Source organism: Typopeltis vanoorti, chromosome 25 (assembly GCF_054136105.1).
Source record: "Typopeltis vanoorti isolate ZY-2024b chromosome 25, IOZ_Tvanoo_1.0, whole genome shotgun sequence".
NCBI lineage: Eukaryota > Metazoa > Arthropoda > Arachnida > Uropygi > Thelyphonidae > Typopeltis > Typopeltis vanoorti.
Window position 1 is genome coordinate 36,083,820 of NC_143573.1, and position 22,291 is coordinate 36,106,110.

Sequence of the window (22,291 nt, forward strand, 5' to 3'; positions counted from 1 at the left end):
CCATTTTCATTTATTTCTCCTTCTGCATACTTTCCCATAACAGTTTCTTTATTAGTATTATCATTTCCAACCTTAGCATTAAAGTCTCCAATTATAAGTTGCATATCTTTTTTATTTGTTGTTTCTATACTTCTCTGTAGCATGTTATAAAAAGTATCCTTTTCTTCCTGGATCACATCATTTATTGGTGCATATATAGCAGTTATTTATTGTGATGTTCTGCTTGCCAGCTTTAAATCTAGTGTTTAGTATTCTTTCGGATATTGGGTTCCACTCCATTAGTGCGCCATGAGCTTTTTTTGTCATCATTAGTGCAACTCCCTTTGTGTGATCATTCGTATTTTGGTTCCCAGAGTAGATTAAGTAGTGACCAGAGTTTAATTTGATTTTTCCAGTTCCTATCCATCTCGTTTCGCTTAATCCCATTATTTCTAGTCTGTATTTTTCTAGAACTCTCGAGACTTGGTATGTCTTCCCAGTTTCAAACATGGTTCTAACATTCAAACATCCCAGTCTAAGCTTGTCTTTTGGTAAGGTGTCTGTCACTTTCTTTCGTGCCTCTGCTTCCCCAGAAGGGCTTTCACAGAGGTGTCTGTGTGTTCGTGTTCTATTTTCTTCATCCAGTATCACATTTTGGAAGGTTTCAGTTTGCATAGCAAAGATTTTTTTCCGAGACTGGGTTGCTAGCCCTGTGCTCAACCCTCCCAATTTATCCAGGCTTGGGACCGGCATGTCAAGTTTTCACTAAGCATGGCTGGGTTTCTCGTTACATATGAATGACCTAAATATGCAGCTACAATCCGAAGATCAACTGGTGAACACTGTTTGATCACATCAAAGCTTTTGTGGTCAAGCTCAAACTTTGGGAGGCACAACTCGCAAAAAAAGACTTAGCTCATTTTCAGCTTCTCACTGAGTCCAACTGTTCGTCTCTTGATGAATACACTACAAAATTAGCCGTATTGCAAAGTGAGTTCGAAGAGAGATTTAGTGATTTTCATAACCAACAGTCTTCTGTAGATTTATTTTCAATGCCATTCAGTGTCAATGCTGCCGAAATGCCAGACTCAGTACAAATGGAGCTGCTTGAACTCCAAAACAACTCTTCTTTGAGAGAAAAATTATTCAATGTGCCTTTACTTACATTTTACAAAGACTGCATTTCTGAGGATGCATTCCCTAATCTTTGCCGGCATGCTTTGAAGATGTGAATTTTGTTAGGAAGCACATGCTTATGTGAGCAGTTCTTCTCCAGAATGAAGCATGCAAAGTCCAAACAAGAACTCAGATTATGGACTAACATCTCAAGAATACTCTGCACATAGCAACTTCCAACATTGATAAGCTGCTCAAGGAAAAACATTGCCAAGTTGCCCATTGACATTGTAAAAAATGAATGTTTTCTCATTAAATTATTTTTTTTCAGGTATCGATTGTATATACTTATCATGAACCCGACTCCTACCTACGCTCTTAAAGCTGAGTTTGTTTATTTTTATAGGATTTAATGTAAAAGTATCAAAAGCACAGCGTTCCTGGTGAATCTGGAAAGCATCTTGCAATTCTAAATATCGCAGTATAGCTAGTGGCCTGCGGGCTTCACTGAAATTTTTAATGTGGCCCGCACTGTCTGAAAGGTTGAAGATCTCTGGTTTATAGGATGACAGGTAATTCATTTTCAAACATACTAATTTACTGCACTATCTATATACCACAACTGTAATTTGGACATTAAACTGTAACAAATCTATTTACATTTATGCCTATTCTTTTCCTTAGACATGCCAGTCATATGCAAATTGTTCATAACTGATTTATTATTGCAAGCTGAAATATAATTATCTATACCTCTTAAAAATTTAAACATCTACCAATCGATTATAGAAATTCTCGTAATTATCAGTTACTTGTATATTCTGAAGGCAACAAATCTTATTCTTCTACACAGTTATGGTTTCTTTACAAAGCACATGTAAGGAATGTTATCATGCCCGCAAGATGGAAAACTCAAAGTATGAATCAATTTGTTATGTTCTATGCCATGGATGAGTACACAACAATCAGAGGCATAGCTAGGGGCAGAGGGGGCGGTCTGCCCTCCGGCAGCACTTTGAACCTTTTTTGAACTTTTTCAGTTAATTCTAAAATACAGTCTCGAGAACTCATTTCCAAATATTGTAATACTACTGTGAATTGTCCTCACAATTGCTGTAAGTGTTGCTAATTGCGAGAGGAGTTTTTCTAAATAAAATTGATTAAGAATTACCTACATTACTATGAAATAGACTTTGCCAATGTCATCGACGATTTTGCTAACTGAAAAGCAAGAAAAATAACATTTTAGAATGTTGAAATTAAAGTTTTAGTTCAAATAAACATAGTGTTTTAATTTATTTATCTATACGTCGTTTTGATTTTTTGTAGTATTTTTAGTGTGTATTGAGAGGGGCGGCAAAAGCTCTAGCTACACCACTGACAACAATACAATTCGTATGGAGCCTAGAGCACGAATATATTAATAAAGCCATGCTGTGCCTTATTCAATGAGTAATCCTATCAAAGATGTTCTCAATACAAATCCTAAATAGTTTTTTTATTGCTTTTCAATAATGCTTATAAGACTAACTGGCCTATAATTCTCCAATTGATGAAAGTTTTTCCACTTGGTTATACTATAAATTAAAGATACCAAGAAATTACATACTTGGTTTAGTCCTTTATCTAAGTGTAAGAAAATAAAGTTTGCGCCTGAAGTATTTTCAGGACTGGGGCAACTCGTGGTAAAGGTGTGACTTCACATCAGTTTCTGGGCATAGTCAAATTATTTGAATTTGTAATAAAGTCAGGTTATCTTTCTTTCAAAAACCAGTTATACCAACAAATCGAAGGTACAGCAATGGGTAATCCTATACCTGATATTGGCAACTACTTCATGGAGCACCTCGAACAACATATTTTTTGAAAACACTTCACCCAGACCTAACCTTTGGTTCAGATATGTGGATGACATTTTTGCCATATGGAAGAGCACTTCGGAAGAATTACAACAGTTTCTCTCAAAAATAAATGCACTTCAAGGATCTATTTCATCCTAGAAATAGAAGTAAATAAGCAGTTAGACTTTCTAGATCTCTTAATTCTTCACCAACCAGATGGTAACTAATCTACAATTCACAGTCTATACGAAGGAGATTCATACAGGCCATTACATCCATGCTGAATCACATCACCATCCCAGTCAAAACAGGTACTATAAAAACTATAAATATATTGAGCCCACTCCTTTGGTTCTTCAGAAGAACTATAACAGAAAGAATTACAATATATAATAATTCCTCCTCCTTATCCAATGGTTATAAGAACTCCTTCATAAAAAGAGCATTGAGTAGCACCACTAAATATTTGTGTTGCCTTTCAACCCATCAGAAAAATCTCTACATTCCTCATGTCTCCAAAGGACAAGCTCCGACATCTCAGCTATCCAGGTGTCTACCAGATTCCATGCTCTTGTGGGTTATCATATTTCAGACAAACAGGAAGATCTGCTCTTATCTGGTTAGAAGAACACAAGTTGTATATTTAGTACCTTGAACCTGAACAGTCTGGACTTGCAGAGTATGCCATCAACACTAGACATAGTTCATTGGAAAAAGACAAAAGGCATTCACAAAAGTCAGATCCTCATGGAACTGACTTTTGACTGATTTACAAAGAAATATGCGAAGCGTTACTTCACTGCCCTGACCTAAACAGATCGGATGGTCTACGTCTTTCCCCCTTTGTGGGAGAGAGTACTCTATAAATCAGCAAATATTCCCTAACTTTTGTAATTGTATAAGAATATTTTACGTGAGTTAATTCCGTTATTATAATAGTAAGTGGTAATGACTTCACATCAAAAATAAATGCACTTCAAGGATCCATTTCATCCTAGAAATAGAAGTAAATAAGTAGTTAGACTTTCAAGATCTCTTAATTCTTCACCAACCAGATGGTAACTAACCTACAATTCACAGTCTATAGGAAGGAGATTCATACAGGCCATTACATCCATGCTGAATCACATCACCATCCCAGTCAAAAGACAGGTACTATAAAAACTATAAATATATAGAGCCCACTCCTTTGGTCCTTCAGAAGAACTATAACAGAAAGAATTACAATATATATTAATTCCAATATATATTAAAACACATCTCCTTGTAGACATGTCTTTTGCATTATGGGATACTAAGGCAAGTGATGTGAAGTCGCACCACATTTACCATGAGTTGCCCCAGTCCTGAAAATACTTCAGGTGCAAACTTTGTTTGCTTACACTTGGATAAAGGATTAAACCAAGTATGTAATTTCTTGGCATTTTTAATTTATAATTCTCTAATTTATATGATGATTCCCTCATGAATTGGTATGGTCCTTGCAAATTTCCAATATTAAAAGGACAATTTCTAATATTAATGACTCATAAAAAATAACCATAAACAAGTTCATGAATCTAGATATTATTATTATTATTATTATCCAGGCCTCCATGGAGTCAAAAGACTCATCGTGGGAGGTCATTTTTAGGAAATACAGTCTATCATACCACTACTTGAACCCAATGACCGTTCAAGCTATAACCACTCTCTCAGGCAATGCATTCCACAGCTCAACCACCCTCCATGAAAAGAAACCACTCCTCACCCTCTTGCTCGCAGTCTCTTTTCATAACTTCCAGGGATGGCCCCGTTTTCGTCACTCTTTCCCGCTGTTCGACCAAGAGAAAGAATTCCTCAATGTCTATCCTGTAAATGCCTCTCAACAATTTAAAAGTCTCGATCATATCACCTCTCCTTCTTCCATCCACCAAACTCTGCAGACCTCATTTCCTCAGTCGATCCTCATAACTGACATTGTATAGTCTTGAAACCATCTTTGTTATTCGCCTCTGTACCCTTTCCACAGTTAATTTATCCCCTTCAAATCCTGGGGACCAAACCTGAGACCAACAGTCTAAGTGTGGTCTGATCAGGGTCTTATACAAATGGAATGAGAACTCTTTTATCTCTGCAGGTAAGCGTCCTTCTCAGTATTGCAGCAATCCTCTGAGTTACCTTCACCACCTTTGCAATATGCTCCCTGAATGTCAGTTTTCTATCAATCGCATCCCTCAGATCTCTTGTCTCCCCTACTTCTTTCAGTACAGCTCCTCCAATCGATGGTTCCACAACTTCGAGACATTACATTTTGCTGCATTAAACCGACACCCCCATTCATTTGCCCATCGATCTAGTTTATTCAAATCCTCTTGCAGGGCTGCCACATCTGCACTATTACATAACCCTTCCCAGCTTCACATCATCTGCAAACAACTGAATATCCCCTTGCAATCCATTGACAATGACATTGATATAAAGGTTGAACAATATAGGTCCCAGTACTGAACCCTGTGGAACACCACTTGTAACCTTCTGCCTCCTTGATATTGCTCCACCATACACAACTCTCTGATACCAATCAGACAGCCAATCCTGAATCCAGTTGCCTAACCCGACATATAAACCCATGTGCTGCACATCAACTTAAATATCAGCTTATCATGTGGCATCCTGTCAAACGGCTTTGCAAAATCTAAAAAAATGGCAGTATATGCTTTTCTCTCATCAACTGCTCATGTCACTTTATTATAAAAGGCAGTCATATTACTAAAGCAAGAGCGCCCTTTAACAAATCCATGTTGATTCTCACAAATAACATTACTCTCATCTGGCCAACGCTGTATATAGTCCCTCACTAATTTCTCCAAGACCATAACAACTACTGATGACACACAAACTGGCCTATAATTAGACACTTCCAGTCTGCTACCATCCTTGTTCAGGCACTATCTTACCTTCCTTCCATTCCTTGGGTACCTTTCCCACAGCCAGACTTTTATTGAAGAGCCGGGTCAATGGAGCTGTCAATTCTTTAGCACATTCTCTCAAAACCCGTGGTGAAATACCATCCAGTCCCACAGCTTTACTGGTATCCAGAGTACTCGGTATTTGGAACACACTCTTCTCTTACACTTCTAAACCCTGAACTTGCCCTATCCCTCTAGTATTAAAACCAGAATAAAATACTCCAATAAAGTGCTCATGGAACAACTCTACTATGTCCTCTGCATCAGTCATCGTATTCCCATTTTTATCCTGCAATGTCATTCTTCCACAATCATGTCTCCTCCTACTGGCCAGATAGCTAAAAAATTTCCTAGGATTTTCTTTGGATCTTAGTGCCAATCTCTTCTCATATTCCAGTTATGCCTTCCTCACTATACTGGTTATTCTCCTGGCCTGCATCATACATTCTTCGTGTATCTGCCCTCCACCTCTCTCCTTATATCTCTTCCATAATCTCTTTTTCAACTGCAGTTCCTGTTTGATATTGTCATCAACTTTACACAAATTGTGTCCACTTCACTCGTGGAATACAGCTTACTATTGCTGCTAACAAATATCCTTTCACAATTTCACAAGCACTAATGATATCCTGGCCATCCAATTCTGCCCTCAATGGAACTGCCCCTAGTTGATACCTAAGACTATTATAATCACCTGCCTTATAATTCCACATACATTACCTTTTCTTTGATACACCTGCATGTCTATTCATCTTCCAAGTCAAAACCACATGGTCACTCCCTCCAGCTGGTGGGAGAGATGTCATCTCAGTTATTATCAACTCTTCTGATGCTATGACCAAATCAAAAACTCTTGAACTTCTTGTTACATCTATTACATGTTGCCTAAGACATTTGTCCCTCAAGAATTCTAGAAATTCCATCCCCTTATTACTACATGCATTTTCCTCTTCCCAGCTTATACTGCTGTAGTTAAAATCTCCCATAACAATCATTCTTCTTGCATTTGCCAAACTCAACTGCCTAAATATCTCCTGCTCCCCACCCTCTGTGCTCTCTGGTTTAAGCAACACCCCACTAAATATCCTGTCTTTGCCACTTCTACCTCACACCATATGCTTTCAAAAAACCATTAGTGTCGCTGCCTTTCAAAGCCTCCACTCTCAGAGGACATAAGTCATCACTTATCATAAGCAGTACTCCACCACCACGTTTTCCTTTCCTATCCTATCCTGCTAAAAAATGCTGTACCCTGCCACTTCAATTTCTGTTATTATATCATCCTCCATCAACCACGTCTCAGAGATCCCAATAATCTTTGGCCAGGCTGACGCTATCAGTGCCACCAATTCATCTCCTTTATTTCGGATACTCCTGGCATTAGTATAGAGCATAAAAATGTCGCTGCTTCTATACCTATCATTGTCCCATATCGACCCCACTGGACTCAGTGTTACCTGATGTCGTCCCCCTTCCCACAAGAGGCCATCCCTGCTACCATCCACCCTGGGAATTCTAGTTTCCCTGCATTGACACAATGACTCGTTCAGAAAACAGCAATCTCTTCAGATGCCTTCATCCTTCCTCATTCAAATGCAAGTGGTCTCTTGCATACAGTTTCCCTCTCTCCTCAAATGCCCTCCAAGCATCCACATATTCCAATCCCTCTTTCTTCTGACACATTCTGGCTATTATGTTATTCAGTATTACTGCTCTTCTGCTCAATTCATCATTATCATACCTAGGCAACATACACACACACAATCGTTCCTCTCTGTGTTTTCTTTTGCACAACCTCCAGCATGAATCTCAGATCTCTCATAGCCCGATTTACATTGCCTCTCAAGTCATTCGTGCCCACCATCACAATCATTTCATTCATCCTTTCACCCTCTTAATTGCAATAGCCACATTTTCTATCATCCCTCCAGGCAAACACACCTCTGGCATCCTATCTTGCACCTGAGATCATCGAGTCTCCATACATCACACCTCAAACCATTCTGTTCCTTGATTGTCACCTACATCCCTCACTCTCTCCTCTTACCCTTTCTCACTGTGTTCCCCTACTTACCTGCTGTCCTGGCATCACTCTATCATTGGTTCCAGCACTCCTTCGTGACTGTTTCTATTCTCCCCATTCTTTATCATTCCCAAACCTCTCTCTCATTCCCTCTCTCCTACTGCTCCTATTCTCTCCTCTTCTGTCATTCCTTAAACTTTCTCTCACTCCTAGTATGATTCTCCTTGCATTTATGTCTTCCATTCTCCTAATCTCATCTTTCATACTTCTCATCTCATTCACAAGACATTCCACCTCCTCTTTCAGCTCATCTATCCCTCTCTGCAAGTTAGTCACACTTACTCGCCATTCATTTACCCAATGAAAACCATCTCCGAAAACTTCACAGTCATTCAAGCCTTCCAGACTCCCGACTCATATTTTCTCATTCATATTTCGCTCGTTATTCTCTCCTATCACACTACTCATTTCCCAACATTCATTTCCTGTCCCTGAAGCAACTAGGTTGGTTATCGAAATATCTAATTCATTGATTTCCTCCCAGTGCCTGCATTTTGCGCATATATGCACCCCCCCCTGCTCTCACCCAGCACATATCCAACTCTCGCTAAGCATACATGCGCCAAACACCACATGCCACAAAGTCCTTTATTATGTTACATATAAGAGAGTTCTTAAATGGCAGAGAACTTGGTGACACGCCATTTGTGATTGCAGCTGCGTCCACCATCATTCCTTACTGCTAAGTAACTACTAAACTAATCCCTAAAAATATAAATGCTATATAAACACTGTATCATATATATATATATATATAAATGCTATATTCAACTATACTAGATAGCGAAAACTTCTCTTCCACCGCAAATGTTGCCAACTGCGACCTCGCCTTCTCAGTAACCCAAAAATAACACGCTATATAACGAAACTCCAAAAGCAGAACTACTAAAGAACACTTGTGTTAATGAGAAAAAAATGTAGCACAATTCACAAAAGAATTCACACTATACACCGTTTAAAAAACACTTTTTTTTTTTTACCACAGCTCAAATCACCCGCTACATGCTTCAGCAACCCTAGTATCACCCAATATGTCCATAGCTCAAATGATGATGGTCCTTTGGTTGGAAAGACTAGTTTGTATCCCATCTGGAATGCAAGTAATTTTAATTAGGGCTTTTAAACTGAAGGCGTGTTAGCTATTTGCACATGGAGGTGGTAGGATTTTTCCTTTTGGACATTAATCTCTAATAAATCTCTATTTATATTCATTGGGTTTTTCATCTGCAAGTCAGACAAATCAGCCAGTATACACATGCACACTTGTACAGTTAACAGATATAATACACTGCCTTTAATTGCATTGGCCATAATAAGTTCCTTGTCCTATATTATATCACCACATTCAGTGGCGCACCCAGGATTTAATCTTGGAGGGGGGAGACTCATGATTTAATCTTGGGAGGGCCGAGTTGAGTAGACGATTTAAGAATACACACACTACGCATTGCATACGACCTATGACTGAGCATCTGCAGTGATCGCTGATACATGATACCCGTGATCTCTGGCCCGGCTCAGGCAAACAAAGCATCGCCCGAGCACTACCTCATTCGCCTTGCGTTCACCACGGCCGTGATTCCCGATAGCCAGAGGGTATTCCCACCTTATGTGACTGCTAATTCATAAGTAGTATAGAAATAGGGCCCATTTGGTCCCCCTCCCTGGGTGCACCAATGACCACATTTATCATTTTGTATTTTTACCTTCCAGCTTCCTGTCACCATATAAACACTCAGAGTCAAACCTGCAAAGATTATGTTGCCTTGGTTTCTATTTGCATTACTCATTTTTACATAAATATAAAAACTTTTCTTTGGATTAATCTTAACATCTCTAGTTAAGATTAATTCAAATTTAGATTTAGAGTAGTTTTTATAACCTAATGTGAATTTTTTTTATTTTATTTAATTTTGGTATGTGTTTGTTAAAATTTAGGAGTTCATGTATGTCTTGTCTCTTATACTTGTTCTAGTCTGCAATTATATAGCTATTTCAAATACCTCTCTTCACTGTTCCCACAAAGATACATACAAATTTCATAGTAAATATTTACTTCAACATTCATTTGTGCTATCACTATCTTTGGACCACTAAAACTAGCATCTTGTGGAGATATATCAAAATTGCCAGCAAAAGGTGAAACTGTTATTGTATTTTCATCAAGAAGAGGTAGGTTGTTACTAAATCCTCCATCAATATAATCCTGGAAAAAAGAAGGAAAAAAAAAACTTGTGAATCACTAGTTAAGAATTTTGTTTATATATATATATATATATATATATATATAATATTGAAATTACTATTCACCTGTAATATCTGTAATGGGATCTGCCCTATAATATTGAAGGTAGGCAAAGATTCTTACTTTTTATTACAAACTAACCACAATGTGTCAAAAATTAAATGCAATACATGGCCTTTTGCAGTCAAGAATAACTCAATGAAGTATGATATGCTAAGTACCTGAATGAGTCAATTTTTTTAGGCTCCCATGAAAAGTACTTACAGTACATTCATACTATGGAGTATGAATGTATTATAAGATAATTATTTTTTATATTTTTTATTAATTTTATATATTTTTTTATTTTTATTTTATCTCTTTACATAGTCTGGAAATTTTGCTCTAGACATCAAACATATAACTTTTTCAAAATCACTTCACGTCTCCAATAAGCAGAGCAGTGTTCTCACTTTGGGAAATTAAATTCATACTTTTTTGGAAGTTTTCAGTACTGAGACCACATTATTATGCAAATAAAGAGTTTAATAAAAATAAGCAATTAAAACCTGACAAGTTTCCTAAGTTGTAAGACTTATCCATATATGGTAAAGATGCAAGAGAAAAATAGTGGTAATGGTTTTGAGGCAGTATGATGTGAGATAGAGAATAGAATGAAATACTTTGTTGGATGTTGCTATAGACCTGGTAATGTGGACGGTAGTGATCATGAAATGTATAAACAAATGGGAAAAGGGTAGCATTATGGTTGATTTTAGTTAAGCAATATAGACTCGGATGACAAGAGAGCAACTGTAAGCAGAGAAAATGAGTTTCTTCAGTTTTTGAGGTATGTAACAAAGTGATTACAAGAATTGAGGGTCTTGAATTTGATCATCTCATTACAGGATATTGTTATAAATTAGGTGTCAAATCCCTCTCCAATTGGTGAGAGTGACCATGAAGTGATTACCTGGGTGTTTGCCAGTCATGTGAGAGCTTCTGTGAGGAAAGGATATATGTGGAACTACAAGGCTGGTTGAGAAACTCAGGAGACAGTTTGGAGCTGTAGCATGGAATGAGGAATTGGGTGAAAAGGAGATCAATGCTGCTTGGGTGATATTCAATAACTATCTAGTAGAAGCAAAGTTTAAATGTATGCTAAAGGTCAAAAGATTAAATAAAGTAGGTGTGAAATGGATGAATGAAGAAATTAAGCATGCAATACAGAGAAAAAAAAAAGTATCATGGAGGCAACATAAGAGAAATGGCAATAATTAATTCCATGAGGAATACAAATAACAGGCAAGGAGGGGTGACTCAGTTGGTAAGGGTAGCAAAAGTTCAGTATTAGCAGCAGTTAGTGCTAACAAAGCCAAAAAAAATAAATAAATCCCAGGGAGTTCTTTTGATATGTAGCCTTTTGATAAGTTCCAAAAAAGTTGAAGGAAGGCAAGATTGTAATGCTTCATAAAGGCAGTGACAGAATTCAAGCATTAAATTATAGCCTAATCTGTGTATCAAGTGCTGTGGTTAAAGTGTTGGAAAGACTGGTGATAATCAGGATCCAGAATTGGGTTGACAACAATGGTATTATTGTTGATGGACAGCAAAGATTTGCTAAAGGAAGGTTATGTTTCAGTAATCTACTTATTACAATAAGGTGAGAGTAGCATTAGATACAAGAGATGGATACATATAAAATACTTAGAGTTTACAAAGGCTTTTGCTAGATTACCACATAACAAGTTGATAGTCAAACTAGAGTGGATGGGGTTGGATATTAGACTAGTGCATTGGATATTGGAACTTGGCTGTCTAATACGTATCAAAAAGGTGTGTATGAGAGAGCAATATCCTAAAAGAGGAACATCAGTAGTGGTGTGCCTCATTGGTTTGTTTTAGGACCATTGCTGTTTAATTAACCTCTATGTTAATGATACTGGGGAAGATTTGAGTTTTTTTTTTTAGATGATTCAAAGTTGGGATGAACTATGTGGAGTAGAGCAGATGTTGTGCCTTACATGAAGACTTGGATAGACTGAGTGAATGGACATGGGAGTGGTGGATGCCAGTTCAATGTTAAGTTTTAAAGTTTGGATGGAAAATTTATTCTTGGTGCAGATATATTGTTGGAAGTGGAAGAAATAGATTTTGGACTGATGATGAATAAGGATCCGAAATTTAGAGGACTTATTGCCAAAATTGTGAAGACAACACAACGAATTCTGGAAATGATGCAGAGGACACTGACTTGAAGTAAGGAGATTCTGGTTCCATTGTATAAGGCTCTGATTAGGCTATATACACATCACCTGGTTTTCAAAAGGATGCAAAGATGTTGACCAAAATTATCACCGGGATCTTGACTGTTGAACATGAAGAAAGGTTGAGATAGGATGATATGATAGAGAAGTACAAGTTAGTAAGGAGTTGTTATAGGATTAACATTGAAGAGGTTTTTCATAAAATGGTGGGAGACAACAAGTGGTCATTCCTAGAAGCTATATAAGGAAGCAGGTTTTTTTTGCATGGACAGTTGTGAATGATTGGAATGCATTGCCTGAGAGCAAGGTGATGTCTGCAGAGAATTTGAATGTGCTGAAGGCGTGGTATGATGAGCTGTGTGTATGACAAAAGGGACCTGCTAGATAAGTCTGTGACTCCATGGGATGATAACAATAATAATATATACTGATGGTGGTGGAAAGTAGATGGCACTGTGTTCATGATAGTAGTGTCATTTAGTTGGATCAGTAGGGAAGCTGATGACTTGTAGTGGAGTAGTGTGTCATCCCAAGATGAGTCCTTGGACTCCATGGCAGTGTGATGTAATAAAAATACTATACCAATAGTTAAGATAAAAAGCCAAACGGCTAGTTTTCTGGACCTTAATAGAAATTAAGGGGATAAAAATCCCTTGTTGTTTTATAGCCAGTAAGCGAAACTTAAGATCGCGAACTACGATCTATGAGTTTCATGCCGAAAAACTATCAGCATAGGCAATTCGAAGCAAAGGTGGAGCAAGCTCCCTCACTATTCTTATGATTGTAGTTCGCGATCTTAAGTTTCGCTTACTGGCTATAAAACAACAAGGGATTTTTATCCCCTTAATTTCTATACTATACCAATCTTGTATGGAATGTTCCCAATGTTTAATTGTATCATCAAGAAAGTGAAAACAATATCCAGGAAGAATTTTAATATAAATGAAAGGTTGCCAGAATTTTTTATGAAGAACCACTTTAAATTTTACTACAAAAGGCACAGAAGCCAAAGATGCATGATTATTGTTATCATGAGATCTCTAAAAAGGGCTCATCATGGAAGTCCTAAATATTATGCATAATGCTAATCAATCCCATTTTTCATTTCCTCGCTACCTACCACTTTCTGTCAGTGTATTCCACTCACCATGCAAAAAAATCCATTTGTCACTTAATGTATCATTGCTAACCTAATAGATGCCACATATTCACCCACCTCTCTGCTTGCTAAAAATCTCACACAGTTGATAGTTTCACTCATAAGATGGACTGCTCCACAAGAAACAGCAGACTGCAAGGAAAAGACAAAAGATCTGGTAATAGAACCACGTAATCTGGCAAATCTGGACATCATCAACCTGTTCATCAGTGTACTTTGAAGAGAGAGACCATAGGAGGACTTCAATAATTATTTCCAATGGACAACACTGCATCAATAAAACCTTCCATTTTCAAGACAAATTCTATGAACAGAAAGACAGCCTAGGAAATGGGCTCACACTGTTACTGCTTTTAGCAAATCTGCTTGGGGATTATTTGAAAAACAGGCAATACAGGTCATGAATTACAACCTGAAGTTGGCTACAATATGTAGATGACATGCACATCATATAACCTGGCTCTTCAAACCAACTACAGGACTTTGTTAGTCTTGAAAGTAGCACTGCTACTTTCAAGAAAGCATGCAAAAGTAATAATGCAGCATATAGCTTACAGATAAGTCTTTATTTTAGTGAATACTAGCTTAGCCCTCCCACTTCGCCGAGATGAAATTATACTGCCAGTAGTTCACTTCAGGGTATTTACTCGAGTATTTGGTGATAGTACATCTCAAACAATCAAAGAAACCTTTTATAATAATTTGAAAACTTACTTTGTTTTGATATATTGCACATAGGTGTATCATTAGTCACATTTGTAAGTGGTACTTTGAAAGTAAAATGAGCAGTTCAGCTACCTTGCAATAGAGTAGCTCCTATACCCGAGGATACCACAGTCAGAGCAATTTTACCTTGGCTTCTCAACTTAACTAATAACAAATTTAGTAGAAATGTTTTCCCAGTACCACCTGGAGCATCCAAGAAAAACAGTTTTCCTGAATGATTTTCACAGACTGTTAAAACATTGTGAAAAACTTCAGCTTGATCTGAAGTTCATTGAAATTGTATTATTAAACTTGTATCTAGAGGCAAAGGATTGTTCACTTCAATAACTTCACTCTGTCTAATTAGTCTCATATGCCTTGCTGCAGGAGTTAAGTGACTTATAGAACTTGATCTCTGTCGTGCCATATTGGGAAAAAAAAAAAAAACTAATAATTATAAAAACTATTAATAAACATAATAATGGTAATAATGAAAGAACTTAACATCACAATATCTAACGATAGAATTTAACAATATCTAAAAAATTTAATATCTGGCCACAAAATAGTGGCCAGATATTGTTAAAACTGACCATGAAGAGAGGTAAATAAAATTTTAAAAAAAAAAAAAAAAAAAATCACCGCTCCATAATCTGGAGGTGTACATATGCATTTTTGGTGAAGACATTATCAAAATCAGTCAATTCATTCTTGAGTTATAAGCAAACATGGAAAATGGAATTCGCTATATATATATATATATATATATATATATATATATATATATGTTAAAGATACCAAGTTATTTTAAACTTGGTTTTACTCCATTTCCCAAATAAGCAAACAGAGACAAACAAGTCAAGTTTGCGCCTGCAAGTGATGCAAGTCTAGCTGACCTGCATAGTGCAAGACCAAGGCAACTCATGGTAAAAGTAGAATAAGCTCTGATCACTAATCTTAATATTTACCCTTAATGCAAAGCACATCTCCTGGAGGAGATGTATGAGGTAAAATACTTTCTATATTTATATCTCCTCCTGAGATTTTTATTTAATAAGGTTAAAACACCTTATGGTAACTTGTTCTGGTAAAATACTTATAAGCTCTGTATTACTAAAATCTTGGTATTTCTAGCCTGGCTCCCACTGATGAGACTTCAATAAAGGTCGAAACCGGTCTGGGTAGTGGCCCCTTGCCTTTAATACAAAGCATCATACATCTCCTCCAGGAGATGTGCTTTGCATTAAGGGTAAATATTAAGATTAGTGATCAGAGCTTATTCTACTTTTACCATGAGTTGCCTTGGTCTTGCACTACGTGCAGGGTCAGCTAGACTTGCATCACTTGCAGGCACAAACTTGACTTGTTTGTCTGTTTGCTTACTTGGGAAATGGAGTAAAACCAAGTTTAAAATAGCTTGGTATCTTAACATTTATTATACCTAAGGTAAAATACTTTCTGCATATATATATATATATATATATATATATATATATATATATATATACACATTATTATTATTACATAACACCTCCAGGGAGTCCAAAGACTCGTCAAGGGAGGGCACCTACTCTACAACACTCTGTCTCCACCAAACACAACTGCCTTCATCATTTACCCCAACATCATCTACCACCGACCATCACCACTAATATTTTCACAGACAATCACAAACATCCATGTCAGGATTCGAACCCGCAGCCTTTTGGCTGGAGAGCGGATACGCTAATTACTCGGGCAACCAAGCCGGCATATTGATTATTAATTGTAGTAATCATTTTAGGTAGTATTTTACTTACTTTAGACTGTGTAGTTGAGTGTGTGTGTGTTTGAGAACTTTAATATGTGATATTGTTCAAAGAGCATTTTACATTGCACTGATGAATACAAGGAAAATTGGCAGTAAAGTTTTCTTGTTCACTAAGTTTAGTAAGATGGACTTCACATGAACATAGCATATATTCCCTGAACTCATTGCCAAGAGTGAACAATACATGGTATGGAAGTGAGAGTGAAGAGAGTGAGTATTGGAAATGTTTTGTGTAAGGGTGCAAGAAACGAGTTGTGTTTAAAACAGGAGAATGAAATAACTAATATTATTGTACAGTATGGTGAAAAAAAAAAAAAAAAAAAAAACAGTACTGAATAACTACGATATATATGTTATGGAGTAAATGGGTTTCTTAACAAAGAAATATATATTTACATATGATATGTACATTCACAACTATTGGTGAACACATCATCAAAATTAGCACCTTGTCTTTCAAGATGGGTTTTGTAAAGGTTCTCTGTCATCTTGGAGAACAAGGGTTGGGACATCTGCTGGACATATTGTGAAATTTTATCCCTTAGTTAATCAAGGTTTGAAGGCAGGTCATGGTAGAATACCCATTCCTTCAACATACCCCCAAATGAAGGCATCAAGTGATGTGGGATCAAGAGAATGTGAAGGGTATGAGAATTCTGTGAATCTCAAAATGAACCTCCTGGGGAAGTGTTCTGATAAATAAGTTTTTGAACCCCATGATGTGTGACAGGTTGCTCCATCCTGTTGGAATGAATACCTGGGCACAAAATGGCATGTTTCTTGCATGACACATCCTATGCAAATCCTGGGTAAATGGAACCAACACATTTTTGATATAGCATTCTCTATTCAAGGTCACACCATTATTTTCAATAAAGTAGGGCCCAATTATGCCATGGCTGGAAGCCGCACACCATGCAGTGACCTTCTCACAGTTACTCTTGGACAAATTCAGGTCTTGAGAAACCAAGAAACCTGTAGGTTCACCTGTTTACAACTGCTTAAATAGAAACGTGCTTTGTCCAAGAACCAGACATTATGGAGGAAAGACAGATCTTCATAGACATTGGCCAGCAAGTGTGCACAGTATTCCTGCGGTGCAGCATAATCCATTGCTTTTAAACAATGACCCACCTGAATGACATACAAAAGGCACCGTTCTGACTTTGTTGACTGCATGTTGGAGACTGTAACACTTGCTCCAGCACACACTCTCCATGACTCTCATTTGTGTTAGCAGTTTGTGGTCTCCCCAAATTCCCTTTGCATTGTAACAAAACACTCCTGGTACATTGGAACCCTGAATAAGGCAACGATGACACTATTGCTTGGGAATGCTTACAGAAACGATGAACAAACTGCTCAAACATGTCGTAGGCGTGGACCATTTGATCTACCAACTCTGTATGAATGAAAATAATGCTTAACAATGTCTTTTTTTTTAAATGTCTTTTCTTCCAATGTCAATCGTTGCTACAGCTAAATGTAATGGCATAGACTCTACAAGTGCTCTTCTATTAATGTGCATGCAGTCAAATAGTATATCTCATAGCACGTGTACTGAAGGGGTGTCAAAGTTCAGTACTGTTATTTTTGTGCCATACCATATAAGGTAGGATGGTGAAATTGTTGTAGAGAATGTAGTGGAAGGAGTAAACGATAATGGACAAAATGTGAATGAGAATAAGAAAGAAGAGGATGAAGGTAATGTGGATGAGATGGTGGTGAGGAGAGAAATAGCATGCTTATGGGAGTCCTTCCCAGGACAAAATGTGAGCTTGAGCAACATCTGGTATGTGCAGGAGGGAGAATAAGAGAAAGTGAATGGGAAAATTATGAAATTGTAAGCAACTAGGAGAAAGGAGAAGGCACTGTATGTAAATTTGGTGCTAAGAGGTGTACTTAATGAGAAAGTGATGAAAGCATGTTTTCCAGGCCCAGATCAATGATACTAGAGAAGCTTTTAGTTTGCACAATAGGGGAGAAGTGAAAGAATTGAGTACTTTGGCTGGAATGAATGATTTGAAAGGTGAGAAATATGCAATGAGAGAAGATATGAAAGAATTGCTGATAGAAGCAAAAAAGAATTGTGAGAAAGTAAAGATTGTAAATCTGCTACCTTGTTATGACATGACCGATTTCAGAATAAGGCCCAAGACTGCTAATGGGTCAATGAGAAAATTGTGCAGAAGGGATGGTGTGCAATTTACAGATACATGGAGTGAATTTGATATGAAAGGACTTTTAAGTCCTTTCATTCATCAAAACTTGTCAAAGAATGCTAATTTCTTTGACAAGAAAAACTTGTTTTTCTTTTTCCATTCTTTGACTGGTTACTGAGTTAGTCAATCTCTGGCATGGGCAAGGAGGTTTTTTCTCAAAGAAACTCAGGTTTTTTGTTCTATAAACTAAGAAAATAGACCGTAGAACCCACACTATTTCAGACAACATATTCTGTTAGGATTAGGTACCAAGAGATGGCAGCACTTGTTTTCCAGTCTCTTCATTGGTTGCTGCTTATAATTAGTGATTGAATTGAGCCAGCTATCTCTGATTGGTTACCAGTGGAGACTGAACTGCCCACTCAGTCTCCGAAAAGCTAGATTGGGTTAAAATGCCTCGCCTACTCCCTATACGGGAATAAAAGGTGTTAGCTGATTTATATATATATGCTCATAAAAAAATAAAACATTCTCATAAAATTGATTTGTTATCTCTTTTGTTGGTTGAAGCTGGACAGTGAACAGATGTTGACCAACAGTTGCTTGTGTGTTTATAGGCTGAGATAAAGGGAAGGAATGGTGGCAGCCAGTTTGGCAGAACAGGATCCACAAGAACGTCTATAGAATGAGCATAAGATGGAAACAGGACAATAGCAAGATCATGAGTTAACTAGAATACCCATCTGGATATCAAGCACTTTTAAGGAGGATTTTGGAACATCATCCTGTTTCTTACGGCTGTCAAGCCATCTCCATTTTAATTTTAATCAGACATGGGGAAATGTGTCAAAATTATATACTTCAATAACTTTGCTTTGAATAAAATTTAATGGAATTCAGGATATACACTGGAATATTTGTTGTATAATTTGTTGATAAAACGATTGTTTACTAATAATGAATCATGATAGTATAATTCTGGATTTGACCAAATGGAATTTGAAACCCTGTATAATTTATTTTATTACTATTATTATTATTTTTATTTTTTTTTTATCAAGACATCTCATATTTTCATTTCAATCAAACCATTTGTATATACTATCAATTTCTTGATATGTATCCTCAAGAGGCATACAGGCTACTATAACAGTACCACAAGATTAAGTTTACATATTACTTTTACTATTTATTACTATTACTTGCCAGCACCCCAGTATTGACCCTTGAACAACACAGGTTTGAACTGCATGGGTTCACTTTTACACAGATTTTTTTCCAACATCTTCAAAAATGTTCTAATATATATTGGAAAATTTTTGGATGTTTGCGAAAATTTGAAAAACTCACAGATGAACTGCATAGCTTAAAAATATTGAAAAAATTAAGAAAAAGTTGGATATGTCATGAATACATAAAATATATGTACGTAGTAGTCTATTTTATCATTTACTAACATAAAATATACACAAATCTATTATAAAAAGTTAAAATTTATCAACTTAGGCACACAAACATTTAGACTGTACATGGTGCCATTCACAGTTGAGAGAAATGTAAACAAATGGAAAGATGCAGTATTAAATCATAACTGCATAAAATTAGCTGTTATTAATTAATTAGATAAATTTTAATTAATCCACAAAAAACAAAAATTTTAAGAATTCGTTCATAGTGTATAATTAGTGTAAAAGCAATCATATAGCTGCTTCTTTCTTATCAATACACGAATTGTTATACCTATAAATAAATATGAATTTCTTTTTCACATTATCTTTTCATTTTTAACGTCTACTGTTAGTAATACGTATAACATCTACAGTGTTTTGTATCATATAAGACAATATTGATGTAGGTACTAACAGACATACGATTCATCTTGTAAACAGATGACATAAATGTGATATTGATAAATACAGTACAATACTGTAAATGCATTTTCTCCTTATGATTTTCTTAATAACAGTTTCTTTTCTCTAGCTTAGTTTATTGTAAGAATACAGTATATAATATATATAACATCCAAAATATGTGTTAATCAATTGTTTATGTTAACGGTAAGGCTTCCAGTCAATAGTATGCTATTAGTAAAGTTTTTGAGGAGCGAAAAGTTATATGCAGATTTTCAACTGCACAGGGGATCAGCACCCCTACTGTTCATGGGTAAACTGTATCTAACATTTCGGTTTGGTAAGGCACTTCTGACTGAATCAATCTATCTAGATTTTGGCTTCCTCTGGATGTTTTTCCTGTCATCTTGGCATACAAGCACTTGTTTTGCTAACCTTTCCTTTCTCAATCTGTTTGTGATTATACAACATTAGATTAGCCCTGCTCACACATTCTTGAATGTTAATAAATGTCAAGTTCCTTTCTAATATCTTTATTTTTAATATAATCCTGCCATCGATGCTGTCTGTTCACTCTTCTAATCTTTCTTAGAACTCTCATAATCTGTGGTCCCTAGTCTTTGATGAAGTGCTTTATTTCCAACTCAACTCTTGGAACCATAAGTTAAAACTGGTTTGAACACTGAACATTGGCCAAAACACTACTTTAGTGTTTTGGCCAATTTCTCTCTTATTCCATATAAATCTATTTAACTGGCTCCTTACTATACCAGCTTTGATAAATTTAGTTTAATCCTTTATCCCAGTGAGAGCAAACAAAGTTTGCGCCTGAAAATATCTTCAGGACTGAATATAGTGTTGTACTATCTTACCTGGGTAAGTAGTACAACACCAGGCAACTCGTAGCAAAGGTGGAGCAAGCTACCAACACTCCTATCCCAGTATCTTCTATAATGCAAAACACACCTCCTTGTGGATATGTATATTGTTATGCATTAAGGGATTGGCCACTACCCAGACTAGTTTCTACCTTTATTGAGGTCTCTTCAGTGGGAGATACTGGGATAGGCGTGTGGGAGATATGGGAGATACTGGGATAGGAGTGTTGGTAGCTAGCTCCACCTTTGCTACGAGTTGCCTGGTGTTGTATTACTTACCCAGGTACATAGTCTAACCTAGTGAAAAATAAACTATACCAGCTTTGCTTATTCTTTGTGTATTTCCATATTGAAATTGCCATCTTCACTAAAAAGTGCTAAACAGCTGAAATATTTTCCTTTTTATATAGATTTGCCATCGAGAGTGCCACTAAAGTTTTCTACGTTCTGATAAATAGGTTTTTATCAGAACACAGACCTGCCTATTTTCATAATTTTGGTTTTTTAATTGTGGACTTTCATGACTAATTTGTTACAGCTATTATTCAATTTAAGTTAGCAAATCCCAGAGACTTGGAGTGGATTTGTTTAGGAGTACATCTGCATAAAGCAAAGAGCTAAGTTTGATATCTTCAATTCCAACATCAGGTTTAATGTCATTTTCCTTCATAATGCAGTCCATATAGATTACTATTATTACTATTACTATTATTACGGGCAACTCCAGGGAGTCATTAGACTCATCGAGGGAGGCCCCAAATCATATTCATCACAACTATTTGACATTCATACAGTATCTATCATACCTCGCCTTAAACTCATTCACTGTCACAGCATCCACCACAGACTCAGGGAGCGCATTCCACTCATTCACTACTCTAAAAGAAAAGAACCCAGCTCTAACACCTTTACTAACCACACTTTTGCCCAGTTTCCATGGATGTCCCCTAGTCCTCCCACAACCAGCCCTGTTCTCAAAAATATCTTCTGAATTAATTTTATAGAAACCCTTCAGTAATTTGAATGTCTCAATCATATCTCCCCTCCTCCGCCTATCAACCAATTTTTGCAATCCACAAATCCTCAACCTGTTCTCATACGGTTCATTCCACAGACCTGCTATCATCTTGGTCACTCGCCTCTGGATCCTCTCCACCTCCTCCTCATCAAGAAGAAACCTAGGTGACCAAATCTGAGCACAGTAGTCTAGATGGGGTCTTATCAAGGCTCGATACAGAGGAACAATAACCTGCTTGTCTCTGCTTG

The 22,291-nt window shown here is 36.7% G+C and overlaps 1 protein-coding gene across 1 annotated transcript in view; it reads right to left on the reverse strand.

The window, feature by feature from the left end:
* Window positions 1-22,291, reverse strand: part of LOC150092665 (patatin-like phospholipase domain-containing protein 4) — a 241,276-nt gene that overhangs the window by 126,203 nt on the left and 92,782 nt on the right. Inside the window, exon 4 of the mRNA XM_090414254.1 lies at window positions 10,027-10,176. Coding sequence (XP_090270380.1) covers window positions 10,027-10,176 — 150 coding nt within the window. The remainder of the gene's footprint in view (window positions 1-10,026; window positions 10,177-22,291) is intronic.